General features: G+C 37.3%; 1 protein-coding gene across 4 annotated transcripts in view; it reads right to left on the bottom strand.

Annotated features, from left to right (window-relative positions):
- Positions 1-13,448, bottom strand: part of KCNT2 (potassium sodium-activated channel subfamily T member 2) — a 151,142-nt gene that overhangs the window by 26,640 nt on the left and 111,054 nt on the right. For 2 of the 4 annotated variants that reach the window (XM_074877225.1, XM_074877226.1), the window contains 3 exons: positions 12,114-12,185; positions 8,862-8,996; positions 3,635-3,746 (listed from right to left, as the gene is read on the bottom strand). In XM_074877225.1, the coding sequence (XP_074733326.1) occupies positions 3,635-3,746; positions 8,862-8,996; positions 12,114-12,185 (319 nt within the window). The remainder of the gene's footprint in view (positions 1-3,634; positions 3,747-8,861; positions 8,997-12,113; positions 12,186-13,448) is intronic. The other 2 variants (XM_074877227.1, XM_074877228.1) reach the window with 1 other exon arrangement.

Below are 13,448 nucleotides of genomic sequence, written 5' to 3'. Positions count from 1 at the left end.
TCAATTTAAAACCATTGCCCCCCATCCTATCCCTCCACTCCCTGACAAAGAGTCCCTCCCCATCCTTCCTTCAGGTCCCCTTTAAGCACTGGAAGGCCGCTATAAGGTCTCCCCAGAGCCTTCTCTTCTCCAGGCTGAACAACCCCAACTCTCTCAGCCTGTCCTCATAAGGGAGGTGCTCCAGCCCCCCCAGTCATCGTTGTGGCCTCCTCTGGACCCACTCGAGCAGGTCCATGTTCTTCTGATGTTGAGGGCCCCAGAGCTGGACACAGGAGTGCAGGTGGGGGTCTCATGAGAGCGTAGTAGAGGGGGAGAATCCCCTCCCTCGACCTGCTGGCCACACTTCTCTTCATGCAGCCCTGGATACTGTTGGCTTTCTGGGCTGCGAGCGCACACTGCTGACTCATAGTCAGTTTTCCATCCACCAGTACCCCCAAGTCCTCCACAGGGACACTCTCAATACACTCTTTGTCTGAGATATCTGTAATGCCCCAAACCTAGGAAATATACTGTACAGCTAGGAAATGGAAATTATATGCTAATTCTATATAATGATAATGATTTTAGCATGAATTCAAATTTGCTAAGATGTGCAAGATATCTGAGGTAAAGAGAGTGGGAGGCTACATGAGAGAACCTAGCAGTAATGTCTAGATTGATCGATTTCTGTGGAGTGATGACGAGGCAGAAGGTTTCTGTGGTCCCGGAGTGTTTTTAAGTGATGGACCAGTGGGTAACCAGTCGATAACATCTCGAGTGGCTTACTCGGCTGGGGGGGTGGACCCTAAGGAGAGGGGGGAGCCTGTTACCATTAAGGTGAAGGGACTCTCGGAGCTGCCGGTGGATCCCAGCCACCTTAGACCTCTTATTAGAGGGCTCCCGGCTGCTTTAAAGATCCATGTCCAGTCTCTCAGAGAGAGGGTTCAAGGAGCTATTGAATGCAACCAGCGAAACCCCCCCAACCCTCATGTACACGTGCTAACGTGGGCAGAAGTGTTACAGGATCTGGTTGCTTATGGGTGAGAAGTGGGCTGGACTGACCCGGGTGGGGGTGAAGACAGAAGCTGGAGGGTTCGGGAAGTCAGTCGGAAACTCCCCCTCAAGCAGCCTCCTCATAGAGAGTTTAAACTGCCCCAGGACAAGTCAGGTAGATTTTATGATTCAGGAAGGAATGATCTCTGGCGGAAGGCGTTGGCACTGGGGGTACCCCGGTCAATATTACATGGGTAATCTACTGGTAACATCTCGAAGTTGGTGCAATTGCTGGAGGGCAGAACTCGAGAACAAAGGAGAAACATTAGGGTTTGATGTTTTGGCAGGTAAACAGTGGTGTTTACCACAGCAGTGTGGGGTTTTGGAGTTAGGGGGACAGAAGTTACCTGTGTCTCTCAATATCCACTGCCAACTGCTGCCAAACAGGGTATTTTTGAGGTGATTAATAATACTGGAAAAAGATTATAAATAGTACACATTCCCCTTATAATTCTCCGGTGTGACCAGTCGGCAAAACAAACAAAAGGTGGCAATTAACAGTTGAATGCCCATCCAGGCCTTTTGTCGGCTGCAGGGCCTGGCTGGGCTGGGCGCGGCCTGCAGGAGCTGCCCGCCAGCTCTGGGACGGGCTCTTTGTGGTGCCTTTGTCAGAAGCAGAGATCGTTTTTCTCCCACGTGGGATGGCGTGCAGTTTATATTTGCATGTCCTGTCTGTGGATATCGGCACTCGCTGACAATTGCTTTCTATGCACTAGCTCAAAACCTCTCTAAAACCACGCCCAGAGAAGGGGTTAAGAGCTCTGGAAACCCCCTCCCCCCCCTCCGCCCCCCGTGGGAGTTGGACTGCAAGGAAGCGCTGTGTGCAGTGAGATCATTATTGCCACACACAGCAGATAGAGAAGGAAACACCCAAATCAATTTAATCAGGTAACAGGAGCCATTTTACTGCTGGGGTGGTCCAGGAGTGGGCACGCAAGGCATCAAGTGGGTGTTTCATACACCATATTACCCTCAAGCTAATGGCATGGTTGAGCAAATTAATGGTTTGATCAAGAGGCATGCCAATGTTTCACAACCTAACTGGGATATGTTTGAATCTTCCTTGTTAGAATGGTTAATCAGCTTTCTTCAATTTTGACTGTAATACATTGTATGGTTGGAGGGTTGGCTTTTTTTAAGATTTGATTATATAATCATCTAGGAGTGACAATCCACAATGAGTATGGAGACTCACCAGGACCACACTCCCTTTTAACCGTGGAGGCAAGAGGTGACTGCACCACCCCTTCAAGGAAACCAGCCGAATCATGACTGTAGTCACGGGGTGGATTGTGGCAGGTGCATCTGCCCAATGAAAACAGAGCTTCTCAGCTGCTGAGGTGTGACAGCTCCTGACTGCCTTTGTTCTCAGGGCTTCACGGTAATTAGGGCCTCTGACCAATGGGAGCCGCTGTTGACTACAGGTCAGATTCAGCCTGGGTATAAATGGAGTCCCCTGGGGGAGCCATTTTGAGCTCATCCCCTGGAGCAGCATGCTGTGGTTGAGGACTCTCCCCTTGGGTCAGGATGCTGCCCAAGGGAACTCCTCGAGGTGACTTGGGTGGGGATGCTGCCCTGAGCAGGTCCTCGAGGTTGAGAGCCCTCACTCGTTAGGTGAGTGATAAAGCATTTTGGCTTGCCGTTAAACCCTAGGGAGTGGTGCTTTGTTCTGCGTTTTGGGTTGCTGTTAAACCCTAGAAAGTTGTTCTGTTCTCCTCTCACAGACATTCAAACCTGTAATTTACAGAGAGCTAGTTAATTGTGTTAATAATAAATTTTTTATTTTTGGTCATTGGTTTATTTGAGAGCCTCTGTGACAGGACTGCAGAGGTAGGTAGGTAGGTCAGATCACCAACGAAGATCCAAGAAAAAGAGGACTGTCCTTGAATTTACCAAGTTAAACAGATGTACAGTGTTACTTTTTATGCCCTGTCTAATGTTTTATTAACAGTATTTTGGACAAGCAAATTAAATTGAACATCTCTGCATACAGCCTCCCTGTTCCACAGCTTGAAAATGCCAACACATGCACTAGAATGCACAGAATATGAAGGTTTTATCTAGTATTTAAGTAGTGGTACTATCCTTATCATCGCTAGGACTGCCCTTCAACAGAGAACAGTTGCTGTTCCCAAACTGTCACAGTAATGCAAATACCCCATACAGATACATGGAAATGTATACAGAATATGTAAGCATACTTCCTTTGAAGTGAATTGGGATAAAAAATGCATTATAACAAAAGCTGTATATATTTTAAGTGTTTAGTCAATTAAAATATTTTCCACATTAATTGCCTGTGGCAGCCTCTTGGAAAACCATATTAGCTCTAAATATTCAGTTATCCAAAATTATCCAATTTTCCTTGAGCAACACGTCTGTCCAGGGCGTTGGTGGATTAATATTATATTATGAAGTGATGGAACTTAAAGCTCATTCTTAAATGAGGGTAGAATGTGGAAAAAATAATCTTTTACATTAGCTCTGCAACCATAAGATCATTTCACTGTTTCCACTTGTTTTGAAAGCATTGTTATAAAATCAGAAAAAGGGTTAAAATGATAACATTTAAATTGGGGGTGGGGGAGGCAAATCTCCTTACCTTTTCTAATTTGGATAGAGCAAGAGAATAGCAGTCTTTGGCTCTGAACTGCATGAATCTCATATTGGCTGGGTGAGTTAGTTCTGTGATAATGCTTAGGCTTGAGAACAACCTGTATTTTAAAAGAATGTAACAGTTAGAACTCTAATTATAACAATTCACAAATGTAAGGCTCTACATAATGCTATAGCTTGTGTTCATGTCCATGTTTTTAATGAAGTGCCTGAAACCTGTTGTGTTTTTTGGCACAATGAAATGCTGGTATAATAGCAGAGGAAACTGCAAAACATTCTCTGTAGAATTCACAAATAAGTGAACATACATTCAAAGGTTAGGCTTATAAAACATTTTAAATCTGGAAAGGAACCACTTAATTTCATTACCAGAGATTTTATTTATTAATTTCTAAAATGACACAGATCTGTAGGAAACAACAAAAAATGCAAAACTATATAGCCCACACTTAGTATGTGGTTGCATGTAAACTATCATTTTATTAGAATTGGCTTAGGTACTCTTCCCATTTGATTGGGGTTTTTTGCATTCTGTTTGTATGCTCTGTGTACACAGACTGAGCAACATAGATGAAAATTGACACTTCTTGTGAGTTGCTGAGAAAATGTATACTTATGTATACTTATATTTTCACTTTGAAATATTTACATATACAAAATTTTTATAAGTTAACACTAATTCAGGTTTCCAATAACAAAGAACAGTGAAGAAAGTTTAACTCTGATCTGGCTGAATTACACAGGTTTTCATGAAGCAGACTAAAGAGCCCCTTCCCAGACCTCAGGGCTCTGAAAACTAGAAATAAATTTGTAGTTTATGCTATGCAAGTAGTAAACAACTTGGAATAGAACACAATTATTATTTGAGTATTTCCTCTACAGATTAGTGTCAGAAAATAAGATGTGCATTTATAATCTGTTCTGCTGATCCTGAAAGTACTTATCTACATATGACAATAGATAATTGTAGTACTAATGACATCATTAATGTAGCTTCTGTTTCATTCAGATAAAAATTAAAGTGGCTTTCTTGAAAGCTGAATTTAGTAAGTTAGTGTCAAATGGAATCCAGTGTACCCATTTGCAAGTCTTTAGTCTTTTTCCCTCATTTTATAGGGAGGAACTTCACTGAAATGGCAATTCAAGCAGAGCCTAAGTGTGGGGAACGTCTGTCAGAACTATTTGCCAGTATGTGTTAATGCCATATTACTGCAATACAGTTTCCTAGGTCTGGTGATGCCAAAATGTAGACCGGTAATGATCACATGATTCCAAACATATGATGGTAGAAATACTAGCCACTCTTACATTATGGCCCTGCAAATAACCAAATATTAAATGCGAACATATAAGTAAATATGGACTTGGCAAACTGGATGAGAATGTGAACCACTTAACAGTGACCATTTGTATGCACTGTAGTTTGAAAGGCATTGTACATGCTCAGGAATTTTTAGCTGTTACAGTCAGACTTTGATACAAACTCTGAGTAGTGCAGTATTATATACAGTTTACTTATGTTCTACTAAAGATTAAGATCTCAGGGAATGGACTCCACATACATAGATTAAATACATGACAACCACAACCTTGAGATGCAGCTATGGTACATCTGCACTTGTGTGCTGTGTGTTATAAAAACCTGTGAAGTGCTCATGAAAATTGAAAAAAATCCTTATAATATCACACTTGGGGGTATGAACTTTTACTTATTAAGTTAAAGGTCTGAGGAAGGAGAATAAATTTCGTCTGCATTAATTCTGTATCATGTAGTAGAGAATTACTTAAGTTTCTGCTGGATGGAAATTTTCTTGTATTGCTGTATTAAAGGACAGGCGTTCATATTTGAGAACTAACAATATAACATTCAGAATGAAGAGTACTGGGAAATTAAAAACTGATCTAATGATAAAATATACAAAACTTACAGAAAAAATGCAGGTTACTAGGTTTCTGTTAAAGATGGGTTTAGTTTATCACCAAGATTCAAAAACTGTTTTATATTAGGAAATCAGTTTCAAACCTGGTAATGGTAAAATTCATGTTTTACTTATGAGTGTCTTTTAGCAGAATTAAGGGAAATGACCTTCCAGGTGGTCAGGGCCTCTTGCCCTGGGTGTAAGGCACATTGCCCACAAGCTTTCAGCACTGGAGCAGGATACTTCTGTGCAAAGATCCCTCTTTTCTATCCCATTCTGGTAAAAAAGGAGTGGATGGGGTGAAGAAATCCCTAATCAGCTTGGTGGAAGACATGGGTTGCTGTTGAACTGGCATTTGGGAATCAGACAAGCCAGAGATACATTTAGTTCTTTCTTGGACCAAAAAAACAGTGTAATGCCATTTTAACATCTCATTTGGTTTATCTGTGAATTGGTGCTAGTTATCAGCCAAACTATTGACTTGTTAGGTGTACTGCTGTCAGTAGGCTTCTTGCAGTATTTGAAACATAGCCTTCAAGATGTTAGCTAATGAAAACTTAAAAACAGGGCCTCCCAAACACCAACATGTAAACCCATTAATTAATAGAAAGCAAGAATAAATATAAACACCACTTCTAGTACAGACCTACTGCCTGAGGAAACCCACTATTTTTCTCAGGTGGACTCATAACTGTCAATAGAGACTCAGTGGTTGTCCTCATATTTCACATTAAAAAGTGAAAAGCTTCTCTAGGCCACAGTCCAAAACTAGTAATTTCTCCTTGTACTTTTAAGCTATGCTAACTTGTTCTTTCCCATCCAAATGATTAAAGATCTCCTTAGTCAGTGTGACCACTTGAGTCACACTTTACTCCTTTTAACTATAAGTCAGATAAACTAGTGTTGTGTCACAATTTTAATTGGCATGGAACAGTTTCTAGCCTTAAAGGTGCTAATAAGCCTGTTATAAAAAATACATCTGTCTTCTAAGGTGTGTGGGAGACACACTCCTCTGGCAAAGCAATATTATTAATTATCCATTTATGTAATGTCAGAACAGGTATATGAGACCTGGTAACCCAGGCCAAACAGTATTGCAGCACACTTACATCACCTTTTTAGGCCTGTCCAGAACCTTTAATGAGGTCAGCTGATCTGAGTCAATCAAATCAGTGAGGTTTAGATTAGCCTCTATCTTCTGAATGATTTCACTTGGTGAGACTTAAGTGGAATCTTCTTCATTGATGTGGTATCTTTGAGAACAGCATATATTAGCAAAACTCCAGTGGTTTAAAATCCTTCTTTAACATTACAGTTTGTGTTAATGCTGTTGTTCTCCACCATGTCTAGCCTTTTCTTCACTAGTTTCTGATATTATTAGCTATTATTAAGTACAAAAATACCTTTAAACATATTTTTAAAGTTCATTTACAAAACTATTTACCTTAGTGCAATGAATGTAGTTTATTCTGTAGAACAGGAAAATGCCACTACCTTATGCCTCTTCCTAAAGCTGACTTATTATTTCTACAACTTTTATATGATATAAAAATGAAGTGAAATTATTGTACATGTTCTAGGGAAAAAAATTAGGAAAAAATCATACAGTACACTACTTGTGAAAGTTCACAAAGTTTTCTGAAAAAGTATTGTTAAGTCTTAAACACAGATATTTGTTCTGATTTTGATATTTGTGAAAGTACTCTGTAGTCTTAAAATTATATGAAACAAGATATATAGTTCATACGTGAGTTAAAAGTGCCATCTAGTTGTAAGCATTGTGCAAGACAACCGAATGATTATATAGCAAGTTCTAGTTGGATACCTATGGTACGTAGTATACTACTGTGATTTTTTTTTTTTTTCAGTATTTTACAAAGCAGAACACATGAGAAAAATCAACTGGTACTTTGTAAGTTTTATTTGTTGTTCAACTTATTTTTCTATTTTATATTTGGGGGTAAAATGTGTTTCTGAAAAATTTAAGTGATGTATGTCCAAACCTCAGTGAGATACCCTAGCACAATATGGTTAATAGCAAACTTGAATGATGCACAGATTAAGTTCACTTATAGTTTCTAAATTAAATTTAGGTGTGATTATGAAACACGCACACCTGTGCTAGTATCGGGTACAAATTCAAAGTTAGAAAAAGACAGAACTAAAGTTTCTCATGCAGCGTAGGTTATGCTGCTTCTGAGCACATGCAGAAATGCCGACAGCATTTAACCACATTCTCACCCACACTTGCATTAAAAAAAAAAATCTCCATTGAAATACTTGTGTTTTAGTGAGCTCAGTTTTCTAAAACACTGACAGATTCAAAAGACTTTTACTGTGCACCTCTCTCCAGTCTTATGTGGAAGGCTTGACACAGAAAGGGAAGCAATATTGAATGATACTGAATCCTCTAGGGAAGGACTTAATTTTGCCCTGGTTTTATTAGAATGAACAGGAAGTGCTAGACTTAAGCCGCAGATCAGGGAGACAATTTATACTTGACTGTGTGGTGTATTTTGTTTTAGGGGGAGGGTGTTTTTTGCTGTTTTGTTTTGGCTTTTTTTAAGCACAGAAGAACCTTTTCCACAGTTTAAAGGGACATGTATCTTTTTGGTACTTGTGTTAAATATCTTGAGTCAACAAAGTGAGGCTTTAATCAGGAGAGGAACAGGAATTCTCAGTGTATTTAGCTCTTCATCACAGCCTTCTCAGCCTCTTTATTAGACTGATCATTTTTTTTCCCTGTATTCAGTTATTCCTTCATGACTCTTAGTATGTTGTTGTCATGTGTATAATGTTGCATGCAAGTGCCTAAAAACCTAATTTTTGTTCAAAACTAAATATTCAAAGTGTGAACACTTACTACTAATTTCACAGTGATGTGCCTTTTAGAGTTAGATGGATCTGCTTTTCATACTGGCTTTAGCTTTACTGTGAATGACTGCTGCACTGAGAAAAAAATTATTTTCTCAACTATCTCTGGTCCTAAGTCTTCAAGAACAGCTTTCTTTTCCTTCCTGCAAACCTGACAGTTGACTTTTAAAATGATCATCCAGTTTTGGGAGGCAAAGATTTTCATCTGAGATTTCAGGAGAATACCTCAGGATTCTGAATGTACTGCTAAGTAGGGTGGGAAAAAGTTTGCCCATATAAGACCCAAATTCATGTAAGGGAAAACTTAAACAGAAGAAAGAAAAAAAAAAAAAAAAGAGATAATTTCTTACCTGAGTTCAAAAGGCATTAAGTATTTTACAATTAATGAGGATGTATAGATAGATTGCAAAAATGCCTTACCTAAAGAGTGTTTGAACATTTACAATAGTCTTAGCATCTGCCATGTAGTCTTCCTCAGCACTCATTGTACTTTCTTTGTCCACCACCACCATATTAGCTGCAAAGGTGACCCCACATCTTAATAAGTCATCTAGGCTTTTGTGAAGAGAAAGAGGGAGAAAGAAACAAGCAACTTAAAGATGGAAAACTTAGAAGATTAGGGATGGTTGGAATTTTCAGACCACAGGCTGAGTTGCTGGTTCCCTTCATCTCCATGTACATATCATAACTTCCAATATAATCTATATCAAGTATATCATCTCAATTAATTGATAGAATAGAATATGAATAATTATATTCCTTTAAGTCATGCAGAATGCACTTCAGTAGGTTGTCACAGTCCCTCTCCTTCTGCTAAAATGATAAATTTATTTCAACTTTTTAAAATAAGCCTTTAACAGTTACTTGAGAAGACAGTATGCCTTCACATGCTGCAAAATCTTGCTTAATTTCAGTTACTTTTGGCAATAAACAGGCCAAAATAAATGCCTTGGGTTGCTCTTTCCCACAATCATATTTGAATTTCAAAATGCTAATAAAGATTCTGCCAGGACATCTCATACATTCCTCTTTTAGGTTAATCTGTGAGTTGGGGTGTTCTCACGATGCTTTTAGGAGCAGCTGTACATCAGTAAAACTTTGCACTCTGCTAGACACAGTTTCCTGTGAAGCCTGACCATAGAAAACACTCACAGAAAACTGAGCTAGAGTTCCCATTATGACTTATAGCTTTGTTCCAAAATTAAGCATATTTGTTGTTTTAACAATAATATTTTCCATAGAAACTAAGCACTTTTCAAAAAGTTCAGAAAGGACTTTCCTGTAATGATTAAAGACTGCTAGGAACCTAGCAATTTTTAAGTGAAAATAAGAAGAAAAAGTGAATTTCATGGTTTCCAAGGGAAACTGGGAAACTAAATTTTCACATCATTCTGTTTACTTCCAAGGTGAAAAGCTGTTTTGGCATTATAATTGCTTCTCATTTGGCAATCTATAATATTAATTAAGTCTTGATTGTTCTGATACAGTTTTTCTTTTCAGCAATGATCTTTACATAACCTATTATAAATTGGATAAGGAAAAACCCCACAAATTTGTGGTATTTATTTTACAGCTTATATGTATTCTTCCAAAACAAATACATAATATAATTATTTTTGAAACTGTGCAGTTTCACTGGTGGTTGGCTACAAAAAAAAGAAAGGTTGTATTTTATATGATTTATATTAACAGCTTTAGTGCAAAGCAGAACTCCAACCTTTCTCTGAGTAATTTGTGTTTCTTCTTTTTCAGTCTTTCAGTTGATCCCTGAAAATAGCATATTCTCAAATATCCAGATTTCTACATTTCAACGTTTCATAAACTCAACAGCCATTCTTATTTTAGCAGTTGTAGAGAATTTAAAAAAAATACTAATTTAGAAGTATTATTATTCTAGTTCTCAGGTACTTCTAGCTATAGGTTTCTTAATACTAAATAGATCTCTACACAGCTGTGAAATCTGTTCAGTTACAGATCTCACATATTTTATACCTGAAGACTGTAGAATAGATTTCTGCTACTTAATGACATATTTTGATGAAGTTCATTCCAGCTGTGAATTTTGGTGAAGCTACTTTTCTGCAGGTCATCCACGTCTAACAAAAAGGAGTGGTAAATGAGAATAATTCCTTTGGTGGTTTTCTCTCTAAGATGATGACATTTCATGCCAGGTGACCAAATGACAAATATATTAGATACTTAAGAGGTAGTAGGTGGCACTTTGGAAGTGTATTCTAAACCTATTAAATAAAAAAGGAAACTTTGCATATTTTACATTGTAGTTCTTAGCTAAAAATTATCGACTTCTATTAATTGTACATGACTTAAAAACATGTTTAGGAAAAAATGGGGAGTAAATATGAACTGTATTTTTAAAAGTCCTCCTTATTGATGAAAACAGATGTCAGAAAAAAACCCTACAAAATCTGATTGGTTATTGCACCAGGAATTAAAGTGATTGTATTGTCAGAAAAGATGCAGAAGTTCATATTAGTACTACTGTAAACTGTAGAACTCTGTATAATCACTTATTTCAAAGACTATACACTTTTTTTTTATGCACTCAGTTCTAAAAACAACAAAACACACTTAGGGAGGGATTTGGTGATTTTCTTTTTGAAATAAACTCAGTAAATGTAATTAAAGTTTAATTTTCCATATTAATAAAAACATCTTTGGGTTATTAATTATTTTTGACACTGAATCAATTCAGTTATTCTGCTGATATGACTTCTTTTTATAATTGTGGAATTAAGAGTTAAGAAAGTGGTAGATATTAACAACCTGAAACACTGTTTTGGTTTAGAGGAAGAAATGTAGAAAGTGAAAAACATTTCTGTAGGTTCTTTGCAAATCTCACAATGACTATGATACCACCAAGGTAAATCTGTAACTGTATCACTATTATAAGTAGTTTTAAAGACTTTGTTACAAGAGGTTGAGATGGAGAAACACTGAATCTCCAGAATCCTCACTGAAAAACTGGATTCTGTTAATTCAGGGCAGGAAATAAGTTTTTGATTTCTACTTGAGGAATGAGCATTACGGGATTGTAGTCCCAACTCAAAACTAGCTATGCAGTGAAGCAAACCATTTTCTTCTTTAAATTGACACTCTACACACAGGAGTTTACTAAAATGCTAATAAGCCCTTGCTCTTCTCTTGTTTACATTAAATCTATGTTGCCAAACCTAGATATGGAAATATATTAGCAGAGGTGAAGACAGAAATGTAGGAGTAGGTGATATTTTAAGTAGTGGAAGATGAAGACTGTTACACACATTCAAGACTGTCAGTATTAGTACTGTCTACGTTCTGTAGCTATCTTTACAAAACCCTAGTCAGTAACTCCAAACAAATTATAACTAACTGCAGAATGACACTAGAATCAGGGCTATAATCTGGCAATTTGTAGAAACATATAAATGCACCTAATTAGTGTTAATCTTATGTTTTTGAAGACATAAGCCTGTGTTCCCTGACATACTTGTCACTAATGACATCCTTCATAAATCAGGAATTTGAAATCCCAAATTATACCACACAGACACAAACCATGCATGCAAAAAGATCATCTTCAAATACAAAACACACTTAAACATGCAATGACAATACACAGAACAGACCACTGAGCACTACAATGTTAAGTTTTCTAACAGTTATTTCACCTACTTGTCGATAGAGCCCACCATGTAGTAAACCATTGGAAACCAACAGATTGCATCCAGAAAATGCATATCTGGCCTAAGCAGCAGATGGGATTACAAAATGAAACACAGTATCACAACAGCAGTATCTCTTCTAAAATATTTCAATAAACTGGTAGCTTGTTTTAAAAAAAATAACTTTTTAAAACTTTGGCAGTATAATGTCACTTTAAACAGGAAATACATTTGCAGAAAGCTGTGAATTGTTTGCTGTGATCATAAAGAATGACCAGAATTAACATGCTTATATTAATAAATGCACCTCTTAAATCAGAAATTTTATGGCACAGTACAATTCCAAATATAAGAATTGAATGACTGATGTCAAAGACACACTACCAAGTTATACTCCAATGAATGACTTAGGAGTACTTAAAATAAGCAGTGAGAGTTTTCAATTAAAATGTGAAGTGGAAATCCAATCATCATTTAGTTTTTGTGCCAACAGCTCCATTCAAGTCAATAAGACAATCTTAGATGAAACATTGTTTTTAAAATGGAATGTGAAAACTAAGATACTGTATTTTATTGCATTGTTTCTTTAATCCTAAATGTTATTGTGTTTCTTCTTATGTATCAAGAAGCACTGTAAATCTTAAAACACACATGATGTATAGGTATCAAAATAAGCATACTGTAATAAATTGCCTTGATAAATAGAGAAAATAGGAATATAACAACAAGGCATAGATATGTTCATGAAAGGTGGCCGGATTCCTAAGTCCAATGAAATAAATCACAAAATTCCAGTTGACTTGAATGGCAGCCTGAATTCCACCTCATGCATGTATGAAAAGTGTGCTGGCTTTTCAGCTAGCTTCTGCAGTCTCATGAATGCTGGCCTTTCAGAGAAGTCACTGCAAAAGCTGTGTAGAGGGAAGCAACACTAAGGGTATTAGTTTAATTAGCAACCATAGCTTTTATTTTATACTAATAAAAAGTGGTTTTAGCCATAAATGTCACAACAGTATTAAAGTATGTAAATTCAGCCACTGTGCTGAAACGAAAAACAAGCACTAGAGGGCACTGTATGCTCACATCTTTAAGAAAGTCGCAAATCAGAAGTCCTTTAGTCTAATTTAGGTTTTTACCAATGTGTGTAATTCACTTTATGCCATCATATGTACATAAAAAAGCTTCTGTTTTGCAAACACAGGTGTATACAACTTCACTAAAGAGTTGTCTGAGACAAAAGTGGGACACTTCACAGCAGGTCTTTGTATAATAAATCATTTAAACTAGAACATATATATGGAAAGGGAAGTGTCAGCCTGGAATTAGAACCTGTAACAAATTTCTG

Source organism: Strix uralensis, chromosome 8 (assembly GCF_047716275.1).
Source record: "Strix uralensis isolate ZFMK-TIS-50842 chromosome 8, bStrUra1, whole genome shotgun sequence".
NCBI lineage: Eukaryota > Metazoa > Chordata > Aves > Strigiformes > Strigidae > Strix > Strix uralensis.
This window is presented reverse-complemented; position numbering and strand designations above follow the sequence as displayed.